We start from the raw sequence: 26,286 nt of genomic DNA on the forward strand, positions 1-26,286 counted from the left end.
ATACTGTGTATATATGCACTTTATCGTTACTCATTGTGTATTTATTCCTTGTGTAGTAAATAGGCTCAACCGTGATAAATAGATACTAGTGCATAGGCCTACTACAGACATTTCCTAGGATCCATAAAGTAACTTTTCTTAACCTATTTTTGCACCAGTTCTGTCACACCAATTTGGGTGTCAAAAGTACAGTTAGTAAAGTATTTGACTTCACATTCATGTTTCCTCTTGATGGTCCCACTAGCTCTGGGAGCAGTAGGTCATCCTACTAACAGGACAAACCAAAGGAGGCGCAGTATCGTATTGGATCCCCCTTACAGTAAGAACACATGTCATATTACAAGTGTATCTTGTCCACAGCTGACTACTTCGGTGTACATATGGCCAATCATGACTGAATTACTGTACACACAGAATTGCTCATTCATCTGTAACACTAATCCTCTATAAACTGCAAAGATGCTATTACATAAACTAACAAAGGAGATTAATCATCACAGTAGGCTACATTGCACTCAATTTTGCTTCTACCTTTTGTCAGTGAGTTGGGAGCAGACTGAGATCAGTCAGCGTGATGAACCTGGGGGGCCCCTCGGCACCGTGATGCAGTGGAGGACGACGCTGACAACGTCGATGATTATCAAATTTAATGTGATGTTCGACCAGGTTCTACATTGGATACACAATTTATTTAAGAAAATGAGAGGGGAGAGGAGATGAGAAGCTGAGTTAGAGAATGTATTGATTTGGAGCCCTGCTCCGCTGTAGTGTGATTCGCTAAGATCAAATAATGAAAAAAGACATGAAGAAAACAAAAACATGCACAGTATATTGCAATGCACTGGCTGTCTGGAACCAACTGGACCCTGATTAGCTTCTACCCCCAAACCAGAAGACTGCTAAATAGTTAAGACTATATGCACGCACCCTTTTTGCACTAACTCTTTTGACTCTACCCTCACACTGACACCGCAACACATGTGTGTGTGATATATATATTACTCATTGTGTATTTATTCCTTGTGTTACTATTTTTCTAGGATGTTTTATCCTTTACGCTGTTGGGGTGGACCTGTAAGCATTTCACTGTGTCTACACCTGTTTATGAAGTATGCGACAAATCAAATTGGATTTGAATGGAAGGAGATCGAGAGAAGATTAAGGTTCAGAGAACAGCGAGGCAGACTGGTAAACAATGTGAGGGGAAAACAACAGAAAAGGGAATGATGAGGGAAAAGAGTGTGACAGATCACATGGAGAAACCAACATTGTTATTTTTGTGCATATAGATTGATGTGGCGTTATTGTTGTAGTAGATATAGTATATCTACTACTATGTTTTCCAATTGCTGCCAAATAAACATGGTTCACCTATACTGTACTCCAGAAGGGTTTAGAGATGCACTGATACAACTATGTTTACCACAATTAAGCATTTTTATGTATGATGAAGTTGTATTTCAGCTTCAATATTTTATTAACAAAGTCTTGCACAGCTGTGTTGTCCCTTACACATACAACACCACAATGACAATACAACGAAATGCATCAGCCTTTATCAGACCACAACATGATGCCAATGGGTGAGTTCTAGACACATTCTGCACAGATTATACAAACACTCTCTTATGGACGTGGTTCCTGAGACACTTCTCCAGACCAGCCATTGTAAGATCAGGGCCCGTCTCATAGTAGGAATGCTGATCTGGGATCAGTTTTGCCTCTGATAAAAATGAATGGACAACTGATCCTAGATCAGCACTCCTACTCTGTATACAGGTCCTGATCATCTGTGCAGAATTTGTGTATCTGAAACACACTCATTGTGAAAAGCCCTCTCAAATTATTGTTTTCGCTTCTCTTTGCAAATCTTCTCCTGTACTCCTTGCTGACGTCCATTTTGAATCCCCTCCAGGTAAAACAAGTTTTTAGTTCCTCAATCCAACACCTGTGTCATTTGGGACTGAACAGTGTGTGGCAGGGCTTGGCTTTCTTGGTGGCCCGTTCCGTGTCATTTAGGACTGAACAGTGTGTGGCAGGGCTTGGCTTTCTTGGTGGCCCGTTCCGTGTCATTTAGGACTGAACAGTGTGTGGCAGGGCTTGGCTTTCTTGGTGGCCCGTTCCGTGTCTAAATGGATGATCTTACAACAAATCCAAACCCCTCAATTTCTCTCCCTCTTTCTCTCCCTCTATCCAGGCGGTAGGTGAGGGAGGGTAGTGAGCGGGACGGAGTGCCAGTCGCTTACCTTCTCCCATTATTGTCCTGTTGATCTCTTACCTGGGAAGAGGAAATGGGGGGGAACAAGAGGTAAGACAAATGCTTCCAAAAGTGACTATATTAGTCAGGGTTGGTGGGAGACATCTACAGGTGTGAGGCTGGTTCTATAGAACAGGCATAAGCAGAGGAATGAGCAGCAGGTATATCTAGACCTATATACTATCTACTATAGGACAGCCACACTGCAGGTTGGAGGAGTGATCTGTTAGAGTGTGTGTGTATTCTGACATTTTGCAGATTTAAAGCTAATTGTCTTGCAATTCTATTAATATTGCCATGTCTAATGTATATTAATGTGATGTATACCCGCAGCCTCCCTGACGACCCCTAGAGAGTGCCAACCCCACAGTTTGGGAACCACTGTACTATAGGACAGCCACACCGCAGGTTGGGAACCACTCTACTATGGGAACCACTCTACTATGGGAACCACTCTACTATGGGAACCACTCTACTATGGGACAGCCACACCGCAGGTTGGAGAAATGTATATGTTAGTGTGTGTGTATTCTGAAGGTATAGTATTCATGGTCTAGTCAGACTATCACACAGCTAGTGTTTAGGGTGTTGGGGGGTCCTACCTGAGGTGTGGCTGTCAGCTAAACATTTTCTTTATTTTGGAAAGGATGCCGCCCTCCTCTTCTTCTTCTTTCTTCTTCTTCTCCTGCCCCTCTGTTCTGCCCTGTCCTGCCCCAGACTCAGAGCTCTGACCACTCCTGCCCCCACCTGGACAAAAACAGGTACTACATGCATCAGCCCAAATACGACCCATGTTTGCATGTTTTAACACGTGTGTGCTTGGCGTGAGTTTGAAATGTTTGAATCCTTATTGGCTGTAATGTGATTTGTAGATTAAGTAAAGCATTTAAAATGTGTGTGTGTTGATAGGGAACAGGCTAGCAGTGGCAGGAGAAGACAAGGTGATGTGGAACTATATAGTATAATTCCCAGGTATAAACAACCTACCTGTGGTAGCAGCAGTGACTCCGTTGACAGTCCCCTCCACGTCAGTCTCCTCCTCTGCATAACTCAGCAGCAGGGAGCGCTGTCGACGGGTTAACTTCCTACAGTGGTAGAAGACCAGAGGGAGGGTTAATAACACGCTATTCTAACCGTGAAAAGGGGAAAGCAGCAGTCACACAAAACCATGCTAGATAGACAACAGGCAGAGTAATGTGAATGGGTCTGTGTCAACGTCAGACTCTCCACCAGATGGCGCCGACAGACACGTCACACTGTTTCTAGTTCCTATGGGATTATGTGTGTATTATGTGTTTCATATTGTATTGTTAGGTATTACTGCACCGTTGGAGCTAGAAACACAAGCATTTTGCTTCTCTTTCGATAACATCTGTAAATCTGTGTATGTGACCAATAAAACTAGATTTGATTTGTGTGTGTTTCTGGGAGTGTGTGTCCCCAGCACATGTCTGTGTGTGTTCTTTCTCTCTTACTTAGGTACTCTGATCTTGATGTGAACGTAGTGATCTCCATAACTATAGCTGTTCATCCTCTGGATCCCCTTTCCCTGAAGACGGATCTTCTGGTCGGCCTGGCAACCTGGAGGGATCTACAAAACAGAGGGCAGTGGTTCGGTCAATCCAGTCTCTTTTCACATCTGCCAGTGTGTCTAGCGACACAAGCCAAGTAGACCCTTCAGCTTGGACAAGCAAGACTAGGGTCAGTATAACGTGTATCTAATGTCATATATCCAGATGGTTGTCAGATTGACTAGGTCAGTATAACATGTATCTAATGTTATATATCCAGATGGTTGTCAGATTGACTAGGTCAGTATAACATGTATCTAATGTCATATATCCAGATGGTTGTCAGATTGAAAGACGTGGTAATGAAATACATCCTGAACAAAATGACACCCAAACATTGAAATACTTCATGTAGATAAACTCAACAGTCAGTTCCTTTTCCCCTCCCTCACATGGATGCCTATAATGTTGTATAGTCCCTGTGACCGGGCAGAAAACAACTTATTTCTCTCTCCTTCCATCCCTCCTGCCCCCTTTTCCCTCCCTCGCACCTGTATACACTCACCTCGTACCGGGTCAGACCCCTCTTTTCCCTCCCTCGCACCTGTATACACTCACCTCGTACCGGGTCAGACCCCTCTTTTGCCTCCAGAACAGCCTGAATTCTTCGGGGTATTCTACAATGTGTCAGAAACATTCCACAGGGATGTTGGTCCATGCTGACGCGATGGCATTATGCAGTTACTGCAGATTGGACTGGTGGCACATTCATGCTGCAAACATCTCGTTCCAACTCAACTCAAAGATGCTCTGTAGGGTTGAGGTCTGGGGACTGTCCAGGCCACTCAACTAAACTGAACTCGCTGTCATGTTCCAGGTGATGTTTTTCCACTCCTCAAGTGTCCAGTGTTCACATGCCCACAGGAGCTGCTTTTCCTTCTTTTTAGTTGATAAGAGTGGAACCCGGTGTGGTCGTCTGCTGTAATAGCCTATCAGTGACAAGGATCGACGATTTGTGTGTTCCAAGATGTCGTTCTGCGCCGTTATTTGTATGTTTGTGGCACGCCTGGTAGCGTGCACAATTCTTGCTATTCTCCTTTCGACCTCGCTCATCAACGAGCTGTTTCAGCCCACTAGACTGCCGCTAACTGGATGTTTTTTGTTTGTCGCACCGTTGTGCGTGAAAAGCCCAGGAGGGCGGACGTTTCTGAGATACTGGATCCGGTGCGCCTGGCACCGCCGATCATACCACACTCAAAGTCCCTTAGGTCACTCCTTTTTACCCAGTCTAACATTTAATCCAACAGAAAAGTAATGCCTTGATGCCTGCTTTATACAAAACTGGTGTGTGTAAGTCCCTGTGCCCGTGAGCTCCCTGTCTAGCCTGGCCTACAGAGATCTAACTTTCTCTCACCTGTATATCTATGGTGTTGTAGAGTCCCTGTGCTCTAGCAGAGCTCCCCAGTATAGCCTGGCCTACAGAGATCTAACTCTTTCTCCCACCTGTATATCTATGGTGTTGTAGAGTCCCTGTGCCCAGGCAGAGCTCCCCAGAATAGCCTGGCCTACAGAGATCTAACTCTTTCTCCCACCTGTATATCTATGGTGTTGTAGAGTCCCTGTGCTCTAGCAGAGCCCCCAGAATAGCCTGGCCTACAGAGATCTAACTCTTTCTCTCACCTGTATATCTATGGTGTTGTAGAGTCCCTGTGCTCTAGCAGAGCCCCCCAGAATAGCCTGGGCTACAGAGATGTGGACATCAGAGTGGATGTTGATCCCATCACGTCTGAACACTGGACTCCTCTGGACCTGGAGAGAAGAAGGAGATACCGGACCATCAGAACCATCACAAATATAACAGTGTCATAATAAGTGTCTCACAAATTAGAAAAATACAATTGTTTCCCCAATGTTTTTTATATTGGATAGGTCTCCAGAATATTAGTAAGGCTTCAGGTGGGTCAGGCAAAGCAAAGCTGGATCATCAGAACCACAATCAATCAAACAATGCTTGACATGAATAATACTTCAGATATCTACGCACCCAAACTCCCAAAGAGAAAGCAAAAGCATACTGTCGTATAACTGATGTCTGGGAGCTCAGTGAAGGGGAGGGTAAAAACAACTAGCTAAATGCTGTCCACACTTACTCTAAAAGTGATGTGGATTTCCTTCTTCCCCACTGGCATTCGTACAGTCTGTCCATTGTCTACTCCTGCAAGACAACATCAGTCCATGTCTGAAGTCAATCTGCATTTTCATCACATCATTGAACAATTGTCTCCTCGTATCCTGGCCCAACCAGAGACACACACAGTCAGTCAGTGTCTCTCTCTCTCACCTGCGGGTACAGGCACGGTGACGGTCTGTCTCTGTTTGGTCTGCCCAGAGCCACGACACATCACGCAGGGCGTGGTCACGATGGAGCCCCGCCCACCACAGCGTCGACACGTTGAGCGCATCATGAAGGGACCGGTGTTTATAGACTCCTACAGGGGGCAGCACAGAGACCAACATTAAGATGATCAGACATTTTTAACATGGCTATTACTACACTATAATGATAATAAAAGGTGCCTTACGTTATGGGAGTGCGGATCAAAAGTGTTAAGCCCTGAAGTAAATGGAGTAGATAGTGAATTTAGAATGGCTACTGCCTCCCTGAGATGTTTTATAAAAGGGATACGGTCATGGTGGAGACAACCATGTAAAACATCAGGGCCTGTACTCAAAGTAGCAGTTCTGATCTAGGATCAGTTTCGCCTTTTAAATCATAATAAATCATTGAATACAGGCCCTGGTCCCTGACGGCGACAGTAGGTTGACACCACTCACCATGCCGGTGCCTTTACAGTAGTGACAGTAGGTTGACACCACTCACCATGCCGGTGCCTTTACAGTAGTGACAGTAGGTTGACACCACTCACCATGCCGGTGCCTTTACAGTAGTGACAGTAGGTTGACACCACTCACCATGCCGGTGCCTTTACAGTAGTGACAGTAGGTTGACACCACTCACCATGCCGGTGCCTTTACAGTAGTGACAGTAGGTTGACACCACTCACCATGCCGGTGCCTTTACAGTAGTGACAGTAGGTTGACACCACTCACCATGCCGGTGCCTTTACAGTAGTGACAGTAGGTTGACACCACTCACCATGCCGGTGCCTTTACAGTAGTGACAGTAGGTTGACACCACTCACCATGCCGGTGCCTTTACAGTAGTGACAGTAGGTTGACACCACTCACCATGCCGGTGCCTTTACAGTAGTGACAGTGCCTTTACAGTAGTGACAGTAGGTTGACACCACTCACCATGACACGGTGCCGGTTACAGTAGTGACACCACTCACCATGCCGGTGCCTTGACACCAGGTTGACTCCACCATGCCGGTGCCTTTACAGTAGTGACAGTACCACTCACCATGGGTGCCTTTACAGTAGTGACAGTAGGTGACACCACTCACCATGCCTGTGCCTTTACAGTAGTGACAGTGACAGGTTGACACCAGGGTGCCGTTACAGTAGTGACAGTAGGTGACACCACTCACCATGCCGGTGCCGTTACAGTAGTGAGTGGGACACCACTCAGAGGGTGACCAGTGGAAAGTAGTGACAGTGCTGGACCTTGGTTCCTGGCTCGCTACACCGAACATCTCTGACACGCACCGGTTCACTGTCACAGTAGTGACAGTCCCTTAGGTGGGTGACACGTCAGCTCCACACAAACTGCCGGTGCCGGAACAGAGAGACAGGAAAGGGGAGAGAGAGGTGACAACAGAGAGACAGGAAAGGGGAGAGAGAGGTGCCGGAACAGAGAGACAGGAAAGGGAGAGTAGGTGACAACAGAGAGACAGGAAAGGGGAGAGAGAGGTCACCAGAGAGACAGGAAAGGGGAGAGAGAGGTGACGGAACAGAGAGACAGGAAAGGGGAGAGAGAGGTGACGGAACAGAGAGACAGGAAAGGGGAGAGAGAGGTGACGGAACAGAGACCAGAGAGAGGTGACGGAACAGAGAGACAGGAAAGGGGAGAGAGAGGTGACGGAACAGAGAGACAGGAAAGGGGAGAGAGGTGACGGAACAGAGACAGGAAAGGGAGAGAGAGGTGACGGAACAGAGACAGGAAAGGGGAGAGAGAGGTGACGGAACAGAGAGACAGGAAAGGGGAGAGAGAGGTGACGGAACAGAGAGACAGGAAAGGGGAGGTTCACTGAACAGAGAGACAGGAAAGGGGAGAGAGAGGTGACGGAACAGAGAGACAGGAAAGGGGAGAGAGAGAGGAAAGGGGAGAGGAACAGAGAGACAGGAAAGGGAGAGAGAGCTCCAACAGAAACTGGAAAGGGGAGAGAGGGGGACGGAACAGAGAGACAGGAAAGGGGAGAGAGAGGTGACGGAACAGAGAGACAGGAAAGGGGAGAGAGAGGTGACGGAACAGAGAGACAGGAAAGGGGAGAGAGAGGGAGGGAACAGAGAGACAGGAAAGGGGAGAGAGAGGGACGGAACAGAGAGACAGGAAAGGGGAGAGAGAGAAAAGGGTAAAGAGATGGAGGTATAGTGGGAGAAATGGAGGAAGGTAATAAGGTGTGAGAGCGAGGGAGAAAGAGTTACAGATTAAACCATATGGCTGAATATGAATAACTGAGCAGAGACTCTAAACATTCATTAAACCATATGGCTGAATATGAATAACTGAGCAGAGACTCTAAACATTCATTAAACCATATGGCTGAATATGAATAACTGAGCAGAGGCTCTAAACATTCATTAAACCATATGGCTGAATATGAATAACTGAGCAGAGGCTCTAAACATTCATTAAACCATATGGCTGAATATGAACAACTGAGCAGAGACTCTAAACATTCATTAAACCATATGGCTGAATATGAATAACTGAGCAGAGACTCTAAACATTCATTAAACCATATGGCTGAATATGAACAACTGAGCAGAGACTCTAAACATTCATTAAACCATATGGCTGAATATGAATAACTGAGCAGAGACTCTAAACATTCATTAAACCATATGGCTGAATATGAATAACTGAGCAGAGACTCTAAACATTCATATGAAATCATGGAACGTTGCTGTTAGTACATTCTACCAATTCTATTTCTATACCGAATCATGAAACTTGTTATAACCGGGTTATTAATCTGTTATAACCACACCTCTGGCCTCTGTTCAAACATGCTGTTGAAGTCTCCGAAACCCTGCGCTCCTGTGAACTCCCCGAAGATCTTCCTGAACATTTCCTCTGGGTCGACGCTGGCCCCCCCGGCCCTCCAGTACTGCTGTCCCCCAGCCCCCCCTCCCGCCTGGCTGGGGTCGAAGCCTGCCGCCCCGTATGTGTCATACTGCTTCCTCTTGACCTCGTCACTCAGCACCTTGGGGGAACAGCATCAGGAACAATATCCCAGTCATTGCTAAGGGGTTGTATGTCACTGTCAATCTACAGATAATATAGAAGAGACTAGAAGTTGCTCAAATAGGTACAGATCTAGGGTCAGCTCCTCATCAGATCCTATGCCTGGCTTGGCAGAGCATTTTGATATATTGGAAATGTAATTATTGGCCAGTCGAAAACATGCAGGACTTGAATTTGTAGAATTAGGCCAGGGACCAATTGAATGCCTACCTCGTAGGCTTCTGCCAGCTTGGCAAACTTCTCCTTGGCCTGAGGGTCATCCTGGTTGGTGTCTGGGTGGTACTTCTTAGCCATCTGGAATAGGATAGACCAATGGTATTATATAGCCTACCCAGCTGATTTCACTGGACAAGGCCATGTACTATTTCAATGTTTACAAATGAAGTTTGAATCAATGTTCATGAACATTCTAGAACTCCATAATGACAACAGTCTAGGCCTATATTTCTGCAACAACAACCCGCACAGCAACAGAGCTACAGGTGCAAGCTCTCCTAATAGACAACCCTCTCACCTGATAGTAGGCTTTCTTGATCTCTTTCTGAGTGGCTGTGCGAGGCACCCCCAGAACATCATACAAGTCCTGTTTGTTAGCTGAGGAGCAGCTGGTGTGGAAGGAGTGACTACTGCTGACAACATGGGGGGACCTCAGTCCTGTGGAGAAGGAGATATGAGCTGCGTCAAAGAGCCATAACTTCTGTCCTTGTATTGAAGCAGAGCATTCTGGGTAATGGTGTTTGGCATGTCTGTGTTAGACATAGCTAACTAGCTCGACAAATAATGAGAATAATGCATTTCGAAGTGTACTGTACTAGCTAGCTAGCTAGCTAGCTAGCTATACGGACTAGCTAGTTAGTAGTTAACTACCAGTGCAGACACTGTAGATTGTGTCATGTACATATTGTGCTTGACCATTGACTGAGGACAGTTAACGTTACATCATGCACGTCCAGCTACTGCACAATGTTGTTGCAGCTGTACCAAACCAAGTGTCGAATGTCTGATCGCGATATGAAAACACAAAAACGACATTTACAGAATGATTGACAAAACAAATATCTTTCTATAGCAACAAACTACTACCTAGGTTCACTGACACCAACTCCACAGTCCTTCCTCTCTCACCTGTGAGTCTCAATGTCACTGCATTTTCAGGTCTCAAACAGCCAAAGTCGCCCCCTATCCTGCACCGTTGTATCCCCAAGATCGCCGTGGCACAGGTTTCTCCATGTCTAGCCGAGGCAAGCAGCGACCAAGCTCGACGGTGGCCAGAAGACAGTCCTACAGAGAGTAAACGTGCATTGCAGATAGCCAGGGAGGACGCCATCTTTGCATTGCTACAGAGGCCGGCGGTGCACTGCGCATGTGCGGGATATAGGAGATATATATATATATATATATATATTTTTTTTTTTTTTAAACATTTGACCCCTTTTTTCTCCCCAATTTCGTGGTATCCAATTGTTAGTAGCTACTATCTTGTCTCATCGCTACAATATATATGGACACCGCATCTCAGTGCAAGAGGCGTCACTGCAGTACCTGGTTTGATCAAGGCTGCATCACTTCCAGCCGTGTAGGCCGTCATTGTAAATAAGAATTTATATTAAAAAAAATATATACATATATAAATGTACAGGTCAGAGAGGCAAGGCAAGCACTGAGAGTAGATACACTGTTTTATTTCTATGATTATTTACATCTTTCTAAGTTATTATGGATGTGCAGTATTGTTTTGTTATTATTTGGATGAATCTTTATTGAATTCAAGTTCAGCATGGTAAGCATATGATTAATGCATGAATGATACGTGGTAAAGTTATTTGTTTATTCTCTAGTCCTATGATGAATTAGTAACAAATATTGAACAGTTAATCATGCAACAACCTGACACACAATATCATTAACATTCATTGATTTGTTTAAAATGCATCATAGAATGTCATCCATAAAAATAATGTATTAAATTAATGTAGCCCATAGCTAGAATCTATAGATCATTTCCAGCACCCTTTTAATCACATGCTCCTTTCCTCCAAGCTCCTCTCCTCTTTTTCCTGATATTCCCCATATTCCCCATATTCCCCATATTCCCCATATTCCCCATATTCCCCATATTCCCCATATTCCCCATATTCCCCATATTCCCCATATTCCCCAACTCCTGCATCATTCCTTTAAACTGTTGACCCATGTCAAACCCTCCCTCCGTGCTTCCCTCTGGAATCTCTCTCTCCTTCATCCCCCTTTCCTGCCCCCTTCACAAACTCCTTCCCTCCCTTCTCTTACCTGTCCCCTTCACAAACTCCTCCTTTCTCTTTCCTGTTCCCTCTCTTCTCTGTCTTTTTCATGTTGTTTTTCAGTCTTTCTAGCTGTTCCCTGAAGTTCTGATGCTCCCACTCTTCTTCTCCCTTCTCCCGACACATCTGTCTATGCTTGTGTTTCTGATTGGTAACCATTTCATCCACCATCCTCCCCAACTCCTCCCTAAATCTCTGCACGTCCTCTCTGCTCTTATGGTCCTCCTCGACTGCTCTCACTCTTTTTAGGGCAAGCTTGTCAACTAACCTGTCCAACTCATATATAAAGCTCAGCGCCTCGACCTCCATGCCACTGTCTCTTTCTTTTTCCATCTGCTTCAACAAGAGCTCATCTTGAAGCCTCGCTAGCTTCTCTCTGAAGATCCTGTGTTCCAAATTATCCACATTAACTTGCATTCTCTCCCTTTCATTGATCCTTTCCTTAAGTCTGATAAAGCCATCCAATAGGCCCTTAAGCTGCTCCCTAAACTCCACCAATAGCGGTTGAGCTTCTTGGTGCATCTCCACGGTGTAGCAGCGGTCTGTGCCCTGATCCAAAATGGAGTCGACCTTTCCCAGTAACCCTGTGACTTCCAACTCTTCACCAATGCTCTTTGGGCAGACGTGAAAACGTCCCCCGCACTCCTCAACCAGCCTCTGGGCCTCTCTCTCCTTCAGTAGATCCTCAAGACTATCCTTCTGCTCCAGCTCGTAGGTAAAGAGGACCTGAGTGAAGCCATGGGCCTTCTCTCCGAACATCCTTCGGATGCATTGAGCCCCTCTTCTCTCCTGCTCTGTGAGACGACCCAACGGCGCCACCAGGAGGAAAGAGTGGATCCCCTTGGAACACTCAGACAAGGACAGACACTCCATAGCCCAGTCCTGTAGATAAGTTGTCACAATTTATTTGAAGTGCCTTTCACAGTGGGTAAATCTCAATTATATTTCCTTTATACCTCACGTCCTCCCTCCTTGTCTCCTTCTCAAAGCAGATTGGAGCAGAAGATCTGGTGTTCCTCCAATGTATTTTCAGAATGAGGCAAGGGGATGTGACAGGTGGAATCAAGGATGTACAATTGAGATTCACCCAGTCTCAACACACTCTACAGAGAAAAACATAAATAAGAACAAGAAACAACAACAGAGAAATCCAAAACAGACAAACAGCAGACACAAAAACATGGGTCCTTGCTATCTGGGATCCTTGGGACGTGTGTCAAGGCAGACACAAGGCAGACACAAGCACAGCAGACTATGCCACGCCACACTCACCTGTAGCGCCCCCTGGCTCTGGGTGGTGGTTACTGCACCAGGCATGTTTACCACAGAGAGGGGGCGTCCTGAGATGGTGCCTGTAGTAACCCAGAGTCTGGTGGTCCCCAGGGGCTTCTCTTCGCCTCCTTCCAGGGCAGCCCATGATATAGCTCCAGGGTTGCCGATGACAACCAATGTGCGTTCTGGACACAAAAGAGGGAAGGATTTAGTGCTATTAAGGATGGAATATTATACAAGTTGTCTGCCAGAGGTAATCTGAACACTGTTTAGACTTGACTTTTACACATTAAAAACATAAAGCACACATTATAATGGGTGTCAGCTAGTGTACGATACATTGTCAACATAAGTCTGAGCCGAGGCAAGAGCATGCCGTTTTGACTAGGCTAGTAACCGTGTGTATCTTATATCTTTATATTTAGAGCAAAATAATAAACAGAACTAAACTCACCAGATGGGTTTTTCATATTGAATCAACAAAACCACATTCACTTCAAATGCCCCTTCAACTACCTTTTACCAGCAGTTCTCAAGTACTGACAGGTTTTTGACGTCTCGCCTAGGAATCTGTACTTTGTACAATGGCAGTGATATAAAACATGAATAGCAGTAATATCAAACATGAATGTTTTGAATAAATCTGGCCAATGAATGACTTGGGGCAATAAACAGCCAAAGGCATAAATGAGTAAACCTTTAGGTAAAATATTTTCAGATGTGATAAAAGCAAACAGGTTGACTATAGCTGTTTGGTGAGAAAGATATGCAATCTGATACGTTCAATGAAACCAAAGGTGTTGGACATGAAGCTTAATGCTGTTTGGATATTGTGCTTTAAGAGGACGCTGGTTATGGTAACAAGCGGATCAGTTAAAAAATGGTCTTACTGTAGTATCTAAACCAAAGAGTCCTTTCTGGGCATGGTGGCTCTAGTCCAGGCTGGTGGGAGGAGCTATAGGAGGACAGGCTCATGTAATGTCTGGAATAAATAGAACTGTATAGAACAGATCAAGCATATGGAAACCACATGTCTGACCAAGTTCCCTTTTTTTACCTTCCCGGCCATTACAATGAGAGTGTCCTCCTATAGCTCCTCCCACCAGCTATCCAGAGGTGTAAATTATTGATGTAAAAATACTTTAAAGTACTACTTAAGTTTTTTGGGGGGGGGGTATCTTTACTTTACTATTTATATTTTACTTTTTACTTTTACTTCACTACAAAGAGTGTACTTTTTACTCCATACATTTTCCCTGACAGCCAAAAGTACTCGTTGAATGCTTAACAGCACAGGAAAATGGTCCGATTCATGCACTTATCAAGAAAATATGCCTGGTCATCCCTACTGCCTCTGATCTGGTGGGTTCACTAAACACAAATGGTTTGTTTGTAAATGATGTCTGTGTTGGAGTGTGCCCCTGGCTATCCGTAAATTTAAAAAAAATACAAATAAAATTGTACCGTCTGGTTTAAGGAATTTGAAATGATTTATACTTTAAGTTTTGATACTTAAGTATATTTTAGCAACATATTTAAAACGAAATACTTTTAGACTTTTACTCAAGTAGTATTTTACTGGTGACTTTTATTTTTATTTGAGTCATTTACAACAGGTACAACAGAGCCCTTAACCAACAATGCAGTTTTAAGAAAATACCTAAAAAAAGTAAGAGATAAGAATAACAAATAATTAAAGAGCAGCAGTAAATAACAATAGCTGGGCTCTATACAGGGGGTACCGGTACAGAGTCAATGTGCGGGGGCACTGGTGTTGAGATAATTGAGGTAATATGTACATGTAGGTAGAGTTATTAAAGTGACTATGATAGATAATAACAGAGTGCAGCAGCAGCCTGTTGCACCACTGCAGTCACCACTGTTCTAAATGTACTGAATGCTCTTCCTTGTTTTCAACTCACTGTCACCTCCCATTCCAAACACTAGATGGCGATACTTTGCCATAAATAATCCATCCCAGTCAAAACCAATGATATTGACAATGACCTAAAATACAGCAGATCCATGTGCAAAGCTGCAGACGTTTTCCCACAACCTGTAAAATGATCCTGCCAATAACAGACAACCTTGACGTGAAGCAGCCTCACATCAAAACTCAAGATGGGGGCCCGTCACCATGGCAACCATCACATTTAATCCAATCTAATCTCACCATGGATTTGACTGCACGGAATGGACATAAGGCCAGTGAAGGGGTGAGGCGTCAAAGGTCAACAAAAGAAGACACAGATAGATTATAGGTCTGTGATATCTGCAATCCTTGGGATGGCCGTACCCCAGCATTAAAGGGGCAGCAGGGTAGCCTAGTGGTTAGAGTGTTGGACTAGTAACTGGAAGGTTGCAAGTTCAAACCCCTGAGCTGACAAGGTACGAATCTGTCGTTCTACCCCTGAACAGGCAGTTAACCCACTGTTCCTAGGCCATCATTGAAAATAAGAATTTGTTCTTAACTGACTTGCCTAGTTAAATAAAGGTAAAACAAAAAATTGATATTTAAATGGTTAGGGTTAAGGTTTAGGGTAGGGATGTCTCAAGGATCCTGGATAGCATTCACCACAGATAATAGGGGGAGAATTAAATTGGCCCATCTGCAGTGAGAGGTCAAGATCAGGTCAGACTGTGTTTTGTGTAGTTGTAAGATGGACCACTACTGAGCAGACGGACCAGTCAAGTTTGATATGGACATGATATTGATAAGGCCTGAAAGGTGCTAGGTTTGGGTTGGGCTGTCTCCTGAAAAGAGCAGTTTGTTGGGTGTGCATTGCATACAGATCTTTTTACACCGTGTTGTTTTGAACAATCAGCTTGGGCTGTCTTCTCCTATTCACTAACACCACCAGTAAAGTGCTGCGCATTGGCATGAGAAGTAGCAAGTAGGACTGTGAAAGGGATTTCAGAGGAATATATGTCACTATCATGTCAGTGAAAGAGAGAGGTTGTTGAGTAGATGTCACTTGTGACGTGACAAGAGATGAAAGAAAGTTAAACTTCCTTTCTTTCTTTTTTCTCCCTCGCTTCCCTCCCTTTCCCTCTCTCTCTCTCCCTCTGCCATTCCCCTCCATCTCCAAGGCAACCTGCTAAATAGCATCCCAGCTGGGCCTGTCTTGGTGGAATGCATTTGTCAGGAGACGTCTGACATTGGCCACGGACTACTGTAAATATCACACTGAACAACAGGCACAGATTGAGCAACTCTTTAACTCTATCCTCACCATGTTGTGTCTTTAATGCTACAACCAGCATAATGTTTGGCTGTGTTTAACTCTATCCTCACCATGTTGTGTCTTTAATGCTACAACCAGCAGAATGTTTGGCTGTGTTTAACTCTATCCTCACCATGTTGTGTCTTTAATGCTACAACCAGCAGAATGTTTGGCTGTGTTTAACTCTATCCTCACCATGTTGTGTCTTTAATGCTACAACCAGCATAATGTTTGGCTGTGTTTAACTCTATCCTCACCATGTTGTGTCTTTAATGCTACAACCAGCATAATGTTTGGCTGTGTTTAACTCTAACTCTTTATCCCCACCATGTTGTGTCTTTAATGCTACTAACCAGCATAATGTTTGGCTGTGTTTAACCAGCATAATGTTTGGCTGTGTTTAACTCTATCCCCACCATGTTGTGTCTTTAATGCTACAACCAGCATAATGTTTGGCTGTGTTTAACTCTATCCCACCATCACCATGTTGTGTCTTACAACCAGCATAATGTTTGGCTGTGTTTAACTCTATCCTCACCATGTTGTGTCTTTAATGCTACAACCAGCATAATGTTTGGCTGTGTTTAACTCTATCCTCACCATGTTGTGTCTTTAATGCTACAACCAGCATAATGTTTGGCTGTGTTTAACTCTATCCTCACCATGTTGTGTCTTTAATGCTACAACCAGCATAATGTTTGGCTGTGTTTAACTCTATCCTCACCATGTTGTGTCTTTAATGCTACAACCAGCAGAATGTTTGGCTGTGTTTAACTCTATCCCCACCATGTTGTGTCTTTAATGCTACAACCAGCATAATGTTTGGCTGTGTTTAACTCTATCCTCACCATGTTGTGTCTTTAATGCTACAACCAGCAGAATGTTTGGCTGTGTTTAACTCTATCCTCACCATGTTGTGTCTTTAATGCTACAACCAGCAGAATGTTTGGCTGTGTTTAACTCTATCCTCACCATGTTGTGTCTTTAATGCTACAACCAGCATAATGTTTGGCTGTGTTTAACTCTATCCCCACCATGTTGTGTCTTTAATGCTACAACCAGCAGAATGTTTGGCTGTGTTTAACTCTATCCTCACCATGTTGTGTCTTTAATGCTACAACCAGCATAATGTTTGGCTGTGTTTAACTCTATCCCCACCATGTTGTGTCTTTAATGCTACAACCAGCAGAATGTTTGGCTGTGTTTAACTCTATCCTCACCATGTTGTGTCTTTAATGCTACAACCAGCATAATGTTTGGCTGTGTTTAACTCTATCCCCACCATGTTGTGTCTTTAATGCTACAACCAGCATAATGTTTGGCTGTGTTTAACTCTATCCCAACCAGCATAATCACCATGTTGTGTCTTTAATGCATGTTTGGCTGTGTTTAACTCTTTGTTGTGTCTTTAATGCTACAACCAGCATAATGTTTGGCTGTGTTTAACTCTATCCTCACCATGTTGTGTCTTTAATGCTACAACCAGCATAATGTTTGGCTGTGTTTAACTCTATCCTCACCATGTTGTGTCTTTAATGCTACAACCAGCATAATGTTTGGCTGTGTTTAACTCTATCCTCACCATGTTGTGTCTTTAATGCTACAACCAGCATAATGTTTGGCTGTGTTTAACTCTATCCTCACCATGTTGTGTCTTTAATGCTACAACCAGCATGTTTGGCTGTGTTTAACTCTATCCCCACCATGTTGTGTCTTTAATGCTACAACCAGCAGAATCTTGTTTGGCTGTGTTTAACTGTTGTGTCTTTAATGCTACAACCAGCATAATGTTTGGCTGTGTTTAACTCTATCCTCACCATGTTGTGTCTTTAATGCTACAACCAGCAGAATGTTTGGCTGTGTTTAACTCTATCCTCACCATGTTGTGTCTTTAATGCTACAACCAGCATAATGTTTGGCTGTGTTTAACTCTATCCTCACCATGTTGTGTCTTTAATGTTGTGTCTTTAATGCTACAACCAGCAGCAACTCTATCCTCACCATGTTGTGTCTTTAATGCTACAACCAGCATAATGTTTGGCTGTGTTTAACTCTATCCTCACCATGTTGTGTCTTTAATGCTACAACCAGCATAATGTTTGGCTGTGTTTAACTCTATCCCCACCATGTTGTGTCTTTAATGCTACAACCAGCAGAATGTTTGGCTGTGTTTAACTCTATCCTCACCATGTTGTGTCTTTAATGCTACAACCAGCAGAATGTTTGGCTGTGTTTAACTCTGCTATCTATAAGATAGTGTATTATCTGTTAGGTTGGAATCAGGGTGTTTCTCTCACCAAACCTGGTACTTCTGGATGTAGGCCCATAACTGGTTCTGTTGGGGAAACTGTTGAGAATGTTCAACTGTTGTGGGTAAATGCATGGGGGCTGGGCCGGCCGGGTTGCCACTCACTCCGATCCATATTCTCCCCGTCCCTCCGCTCTCCGCCCGTCATTAGCCTACACCCCGCTGTGGTGTCATAAAGAGCCAGCGGAGTTCAAAGTGTCGGCGGGGAGGGTTCAGCCCTAAACGTTCCATCAACCCTGTGGTTGACTGTTGCTTGTAATGACCGTGTTTGGGGTAATGAATGACGGCAGTAAACGGCCATACATCATTCTCTCTGTGACAGAGGGCAGCCCAGCTATCCATAACCTCAGGGCCTAAGCTACATGGGAAAACACTGGTGACCCAGACTACTCTATTGCAGCCTAAATGTAGGCTGATACTGTAACATGTGTGAGCACGTGTACTGGGGTGTATTCACTAGGGACCAAACAGAGCCAAACAAAAGCAAACGGATCGAAACAGGGTGGGACCTATCTGATTTTTTCCCAATAGAAGCTCTCATTTTCATTGCAAAACATTTTCTGTTAATGAACCTTATGGTACAGTTAGCTATGGTGAGCACTAATGAATATACCCCTAACAAGGAAAAACTCTGGGCCTTGGTTGTAGCGTAACTCAGAGTTTTCTTTCTGGTCAGATCTCATGGTCAACTTCAGGCCTCAGAAGGCTTAGTTCTTAAAGGTTTAAGGCTTTTATGTGAACTGTGTTGAGGACACCTTGGCTGGACCTTCATAATAGCATGGCAGCTCTATTAAATCATAGAGGCACTTACATAGAGAGTTTCAAGTGTGTACAGATGTAGGATCTTCATTTGATCACCTTGTTGCAGAATAACTTTCTTGCAATGCAGGAAATGTAAAACTTGTACTGTATTTGAGGTTTAAAAAGGCATTGGAAGTTTGTAATTTCTACTTTGAAATTTCGGACTTGATTTTCCCTTACAGAAATTGTATCACACCTACAAAAATGTCCATCAATTCTAATAACATTTCCTGTTGCTGCAGGATTATTTTATGGGTGTAGCAAACTGGCTCAATTGAAGATCCTAAATCTGTAATGGATTTACTCCTTTCCAGCCCTCTACCTTTCTCCCTCTCTAACTTACGGTAAACACTTACAGTAAATGTCTTCATTCACCAAAACATTCAGATCTCTACAGACCTCTACCTTTCTACCTCTCTAACTTACGGTAAACACTCACAGTAAACGTCTTCATTCACCAAAACATTCAGATCTCTACAGACCTCCACAGACATACAAACACCTCTTTAGCCACATGTTCCTCCTTGAATCCCAGCCATAGAAATACAATTACTAGAACAGCCATTCCCATTCAATGCAATGGGTCTGCAATGGGTGGACTTGTATTTCTATGGTTCCAGCCATAGTTCTCTATCAACCCCACAGCTGTACAGACTTTGTGCTGTGAGTGAACAGAACTAAACATTGTTAGACAGCCAGAGAGGCAGAAGCAGTGAGAGTTCATCTCCACAACAGCCCTATCATCTCCATAACAGAACACAGTGTGTAGTGTCAGTGTGTGTGTGTGTGTGTGTGTGTGTGTGTGTGTGTGTGTGTGTGTGTGTGTGTGTGTGTGTGTGTGTGTGTGTGTGTGTGTGTGTGTGTGACGCCTCCCCCTCTTCACACTGCTGATAGTTTCTGTTGGATACTAAGGCTTTGCCCTCAGGCTACCAGGACATCTGTGTGTGTGTGTGTGTGTGTGTGTGTGTGTGTGTGTGTGTGTGTGTGTGTGTGTGTGTGTGTGTGTGTGTGTGTGTGTGTGTGTGTGTGTGTGTGTGTGTGTGTGTGTGTGTGACGCCTCCCCCTCTTCACACTGCTGATAGTTTCTGTTGGATACTAAGGCTTTGCCCTCGGGCTACCCGGACGTGTGTGTGTGTGTGTGTGTGTGTGTGTGTGTGTGTGTGTGTGTGTGTGTGTGTGTGACGCCTCCCCCTCTTCACACTGCTGATAGTTTCTGTTGGATACTAAGGCTTTGCCCTCAGGCTACCAGGACATCTGTGTGTGTGTGTGTGTGTGTGTGTGTGTGTGTGTGTGTGTGTGTGTGTGTGTGTGTGTGTGTGTGTGTGTGTGTGTGTGTGTGTGTGTGTGTGTGTGTGACGCCTCCCCTCTTCACACTGCTGATAGTTTCTGTTGGATACTAAGGCTTTGCCCTCGGGCTACCCGGACGTGTGTGTGTGTGTGTGTGTGTGTGTGTGTGTGTGTGTGTGTGTGTGTGTGTGTGTGTGTGTGTGTGTGTGACGCCTCCCCCTCTTCACACTGCTGATAGTTTCTGTTGGATACTAGGCTTTGCCCTCAGGCTACCCGGACAGCTGTGTGTGTGTGGCAGTAGTACAGTATTGAATGGGATAAACTGTGTTGCATGGTTGGGGGTGTGTTGGCTGACTGCTTGAATTCCTTTTCATGCCATTGATACACTATATAGGTAGATTTCTGAATCTAAAATACAGTGTATGGTATGTACGCTATGTTTAAAGACAAGTGCAAGCATGAAGAGTGGGAGAGTTGCTGTACATTACTGTAAGTCAACTTCTCTTCTTGTCCTTTCTCTCAACCCCCTCTCTCTCTCTTTCTCTCTCTCTCATCCCTCTCTTCTCTGCTGTTTTTATGACCTTAAAAGGTCAGGGTGCCTGTGGCGGAGGGGGGGCGGGGGGGAGAAGGGACAGAAGAGAACAGATATCAGGGGACAAACCTATTCCACCACTCCGTCAAAACAACACGATGGATAGAGAAGGAAGGAGGGAGGTATTAGTAGAGAATGGGGGGATGAGAGGGGAGAAGTGGAGTGGAAACTCCTCCAAACTCTCCTGTTGTCCCTCCTGTCCTCCAATAACAGCAGCAGGAGGGAGGGATGAGGGGTGTGTGTGTGAATAAGGGAGAGTTTTAAATTCTGTCTTGTAATCCTCAAAGAACAGAGGAGAGAGAGATTACAGGACATGATAGAAACCTCTGAATTTGTAGTTCTCACCCAAACTTGCCTGTTCTCCAGAATCAGTGTCCTCTCCTCTCTCTCACAGCAGCTCAACCCCACCACTGTCACCCAAACATGCCTGTTCTCCAGAATCAGTGTCCTCTCCTCTCTCTCACAGCAGCTCAACCCCACCACTGTCACCCAAACATGCCTGTTCTCCAGAATCAGTGTCCTCTCCTCTCTCTCACAGCAGCTCAACCCCACCACTGTCACCCAAACATGCCTGTTCTCCAGAATCAGTGTCCTCTCCTCTCTCTCACAGCAGCTCAACCCCACCACTGTCACCCAAACATGCCTGTTCTCCAGAATCAGTGTCCTCTCCTCTCTCTCACAGCAGCTCAACCCCACCACTGTCACCCAAACATGCCTGTTCTCCAGAATCAGTGTCCTCCCTCTCTCTCACAGCAGCTCGACCCCACCACTGTCACCCAAACATGCCTGTTCTCCAGAATCAGTGTCCTCTCCTCTCTCTCACAGCAGCTCAACCCCACCACTGTCACCCAAACATGCCTGTTCTCCAGAATCAGTGTCCTCTCCTCTCTCTCACAGCAGCTCAACCCCACCACTGTCACCCAAACATGCCTGTTCTCCAGAATCAGTGTCCTCTCCTCTCTCTCACAGCAGCTCAACCCCACCACTGTCACCCAAACATGCCTGTTCTCCAGAATCAGTGTCCTCCCCTCTCTCTCACAGCAGCTCAACCCCACCACTGTCACCCAAACATGCCTGTTCTCCAGAATCAGTGTCCTCTCCTCTCTCTCACAGCAGCTCAACCCCACCACTGTCACCCAAACATGCCTGTTCTCCAGAATCAGTGTCCTCTCCTCTCTCTCACAGCAGCTCAACCCCACCACTGTCACCACAACACAGTGGCTGATGTACTATAGAGAACCCTCAGCCCCACCACTGTCACCACAACACAGTGGCTGATGTACTATAGAGAACCCTCAGCCCCACCACTGTCACCACAACACAGTGGCTGATGTACTATAGAGAACCCTCAGCCCCACCACTGTCACCACAACACAGTGGCTGATGTACTATAGAGAACCCTCAGCCCCACCACTGTCACCCAACACAGTGGCTGATGTACTATGGAGAACCCTCAGCCCCACCACCACCCCACCACTGTCACCAACACACACAGTGACCACTTCACCCAACACAGATAGTACTATACAGAACCCTCAGCCCCACCACTTGTGGCTGATGTACTATAGAGAACCCTCAACACCACCACTGTCACCACAACACAGTGGTTGATGTACCCTATAGAGAACCCAGCCCCACCACTGTCACCCAAACATGCCTGTCTCACTGTCCTCTTCTTTAACTTCATGGCTGTTACTCCAGAATCTCCTCAGCCCCACTGTCCCCAAACAGTGCTGTCACCACCTCACAGTGGCTGATGTACTATCCCTCCCTCAGCCCTTCACCACTGTCACCAGAATATTAGTTCTGGGATGTACTGAGAACCCTCAGCCCCACCACTGTCACCCACAACATTGCTGATTATTCTAATAGATAACCCTCTGCCCCACCACTGTTGTTAACTTAATCCCTCTGTTATGTTGGCTTTTTCATTCCCTCAGCACTGCTCTGGCTTTATTTTCATCCCACTGTAGTTCAAAAACACAACACAGTGGCTGATGTACTAAGAAAATGGCCACTCATCTGTTGAATCGTAATGTCACCAGAACACAGTGGAACTCTAGATGTGAAAACAAACATTCAGCCCCACCACTGTCACCCAAACATGGGTTTCTGATGTGTTTCATTTCAATTAACTCAGCCCCACCACTGTCACCCACTTGAATGTGGCTGGTGTGGTGTGAACCCTCAGACCCAAACATGCCTGGCTAATGGTTGGACTGTCCCCACCACAACACAAACATGCCTGTTCTTTATCAGTGCCTCCTCAGCAGCTCCCCCACCACTGTCACCCCAACTGCCTGTTCTGATGTGTCTTCCTGAGAGCTCAATCATACCACTCCCATTCTCCTTTAATTTTTTAATTTTTTTATTTATTTCACCCCACCACTGTCACCCAAACATGCCTGTTCTCAGTTGATGAACTCAAGTTCCCCACCACTGTCACCAAACATGCCTGCTCCAGAATCCAGCAGCTGGCCAAGTCACCCAAACATGCCTGTTCTCCAGAATCAGTGTCAGTGTCTCACAGAGCTCAACACATGTCACCCAAACATGCCTGTTCTCCAGAATCAGTGTCCTCTCCTCATGGAATGTCACCAATTAACAAGTGGTTGATAACACAGTAGAGAACCCTCAGGGGGACCACTGTCACCACAACACAGTGGCACCACAACACAGTGAGGATGTACTCGAATAGACCAACCCTTTGCAGCCCCACCCCACTGTCACCACAACACAGTGGCTGATGTACTATAGAGAACCCTCAGCCCCACCACTGTCACCAAAACACAGTGGCTGATGTACTAGGTGAGAACCCTCAGCCCCACCACTGTCACCATGGTCACAAGAGAACAGCAGTGGCTGGTACTTAGCTGCCCCAGTACCCAACACAGTGGCTGATGTTTGAAACCCAGTGAGCCCCACCACTGTCACCAAACACAGTGGCTGATGTACTATAGAGAACCCTCAGCCCCACCACTGTCACCACAACACACTGATGTACTATAGAGCCCTCAGCCCCAGTGTCCTCCACCACTGTCACAAACACAGTGGCTGATGTGGCTGTCACCACAACACAGTGGGATGTACTAGTAGAGAACCCTCAGCCCCACCACTGTCACCACAACACAGTGTGATGTACCATAGTGACCAGTGTCACCACAACACAGTGAGATTCACTATAGAGAACCCTCAGCCCCACCCTATGGTCACCACAACAGCTCACCACAACACAGTGGCTGAACTCACCCTGGTTGATGTCATGTCACCACAACACAGTTGTACATGACCTCAGCCCCACCAGTGGTCACCACAACACAGTGGTGTAATGAGGGCCAGCCCTACAGTCATACAGGTCGCAGTGGTGATGTTATATTCAAACCGGTGCACATTTAGTGACAAAATAATGTATGTAACTCTGTGTTAACTGCATCCAGTTTGCTGGCTAGAGAACCCTCGCTCACCACTTTTCAAAACACAATAGATGACATCTGCCGTAATGTCGAAACAGAATATGGAAGGAACTAGTCAGTTTTACAAGGGTTACTTGAAAGGGTCTCGAACAGGGGCTTCTGGATGTTTTCATTTCTTAACTGGGCCATTTAATCTTGGATTTGATTTGGATTGTGGTGATGTTTGATTGAGTCTGGCTAATGGTTGGACTGAGTTTGCAGTCTAGCCAGACACCCCTAGGTATATTATAGATGTCCATCATATTCAGACATTAATTCATCCAGTGGTGGTGATGCTAGTCGGGCCTGGGGTCAATAGGCAAGCCAGACTAACCAGCGTTGAAAAGCATGCATTTGGTTTTACTTATGCTTTACTGAGAGCAGTTGGAGGCCACATAGAGTGTTGGAAGGACATATCAGTGTTGTATGGCATGTGAAGCTTGAATGGGTGTGGAGGTTGGAGGTGTAACTGCATGAGTGTCCATCCCATGTTCAAAAACACAATAAGAAAGAAAATGGCAACTGTAATCGTATGAGAATATCGGTGTCGGAGGTGTAAACTGCATTACATTGAGGTGGATTCATATCAGTTTTCAGCAATTAACTGGGCCATTTTGAATAATGGACTTGAATGTGGCTGGTGTGGTGTGTTTGTGGTTGACCGTAGCTAGGCTAATGGTTGGACTGGAAGCCTTAGGGCCTTTTTTTAGCCTATAGCAATGACACTCCCTGACTCCTTGTGTATGCTTTGACAGCTCAATCATACTCCCATTCTCCTTTAATTACACAAGCCTTGTGTGTATTGATACAACTCGGGCCTGGATTCAATCAGATTGAGCGTAAGCCAGCACTAACCAGCGTTGGCCGACAACGTAGCAGATGTTTTGGAGGTGTTGGAGAGGTAACTGCAGTATGAGCTGACATATCAGTGTTGGAGGTGTAACTGCCATATGAGCTGACATATCAGTGTTGGAGAGTTAACTGCAGTATGAGCTGACATATCGGTGTTGGAGAGGTAACTGTAGTATGAGCTGACATATCGGTGTTGGAGGTGTAACTGCAGTATGAGCTGACATATCAGTGTTGGAGAGGTAACTGTAGTATGAGCTGACATATCGGTGTTGGAGGTGTAACTGCAGTATGAGCTGACATATCAGTGTTGGAGAGGTAACTGCAGTATGAGCTGACATATCAGTGTTGGAGAGGTAACTGCAGTATGAGCTGACATATCAGTGTTGGAGGTGTAACTGCAGTATGAGCTGACATATCAGTGTTGGAGAGGTAACTGCAGTATGAGCTGACATATCAGTGTTGGAGGTGTAACTGCAGTATGAGCTGACATATCAGTGTTGGAGAGGTAACTGCAGTATGAGCTGACATATCAGTGTTGGAGGTGTAACTGCAGTATGAGCTGACATATCGGTGTTGGAGGTGTAACTGCAGTATGAGCTGACATATCGGTGTTGGAGAGGTAACTGCAGTATGAGCTGACATATCAGTGTTGGAGAGGTAACTGCAGTATGAGCTGACATATCAGTGTTGGAGAGGTAACTGCAGTATGAGCTGACATATCGGTGTTGGAGAGGTAACTGCAGTTTGAGCTGACATATCAGTGTTGGAGAGGTAACTGCAGTATGAGCTGACATATCGGTGTTGGAGAGGTAACTGTAGTATGAGCTGACATATCGGTGTTGGAGAGGTAACTGCAGTATGAGCTGACATATCGGTGTTGGAGAGGTAACTGCAGTATGAGCTGACATATCAGTGTTGGAGGTGTAACTGCAGTATGAGCTGACATATCAGTGTTGGAGGTGTAACTGCAGTATGAGCTGACATATCAGTGTTGGAGAG

General features: G+C 45.2%; 2 protein-coding genes across 3 annotated transcripts; both read right to left on the bottom strand.

Annotated features, from left to right (window-relative positions):
* Positions 1-632: 632 nt before the first annotated feature.
* dnaja3b (DnaJ heat shock protein family (Hsp40) member A3b) lies at positions 633-10,568 on the bottom strand. The gene is given in 12 exon segments (XM_042304676.1): positions 633-2,278; positions 3,245-3,342; positions 3,733-3,848; positions 5,449-5,577; positions 5,919-5,983; positions 6,110-6,257; positions 7,018-7,048; positions 7,391-7,426; positions 8,869-9,158; positions 9,410-9,493; positions 9,714-9,853; positions 10,325-10,568. Coding segments are annotated over 12 exon segments (1,362 nt in total). The 5' UTR covers positions 10,527-10,568; the 3' UTR covers positions 633-2,255.
* A 788-nt stretch (positions 10,569-11,356) lies between these two features.
* Positions 11,357-13,540, bottom strand: LOC112239321 (GTPase IMAP family member 4-like). 2 transcript variants are annotated; one of them, XM_024407800.2, is made up of 3 exons: positions 13,226-13,540; positions 12,456-12,956; positions 11,357-12,381 (listed from the first exon to the last, which is right to left on the bottom strand). In XM_024407800.2, the coding sequence occupies exon 3, from the start codon at positions 12,370-12,372 to the stop codon at positions 11,485-11,487; it is 888 nt and encodes a 295-aa protein (XP_024263568.2). In that variant the 5' UTR covers positions 12,373-12,381; positions 12,456-12,956; positions 13,226-13,540; the 3' UTR covers positions 11,357-11,484. The 2 variants fall into 2 exon arrangements, with proteins under 2 accessions (XP_024263568.2, XP_024263567.2); XM_024407799.2 differs by having other exon boundaries at positions 12,772-12,956; positions 13,226-13,537.
* Between the last annotated feature and the right edge of the window lie 12,746 nt (positions 13,541-26,286).

This window comes from Oncorhynchus tshawytscha, linkage group LG02 (assembly GCF_018296145.1).
Source record: "Oncorhynchus tshawytscha isolate Ot180627B linkage group LG02, Otsh_v2.0, whole genome shotgun sequence".
In the NCBI taxonomy this organism is placed as follows: domain Eukaryota; kingdom Metazoa; phylum Chordata; class Actinopteri; order Salmoniformes; family Salmonidae; genus Oncorhynchus; species Oncorhynchus tshawytscha.

Coding starts and splice junctions, on each gene's coding strand:
- LOC112239321 (XM_024407799.2), bottom strand. Junction 12,382..12,771: donor AGAGCCAGGGGGCGCTACAG/GTGAGTGTGGCG, acceptor ACTTATCTACAG/GACTGGGCTATGGAGTGTCT.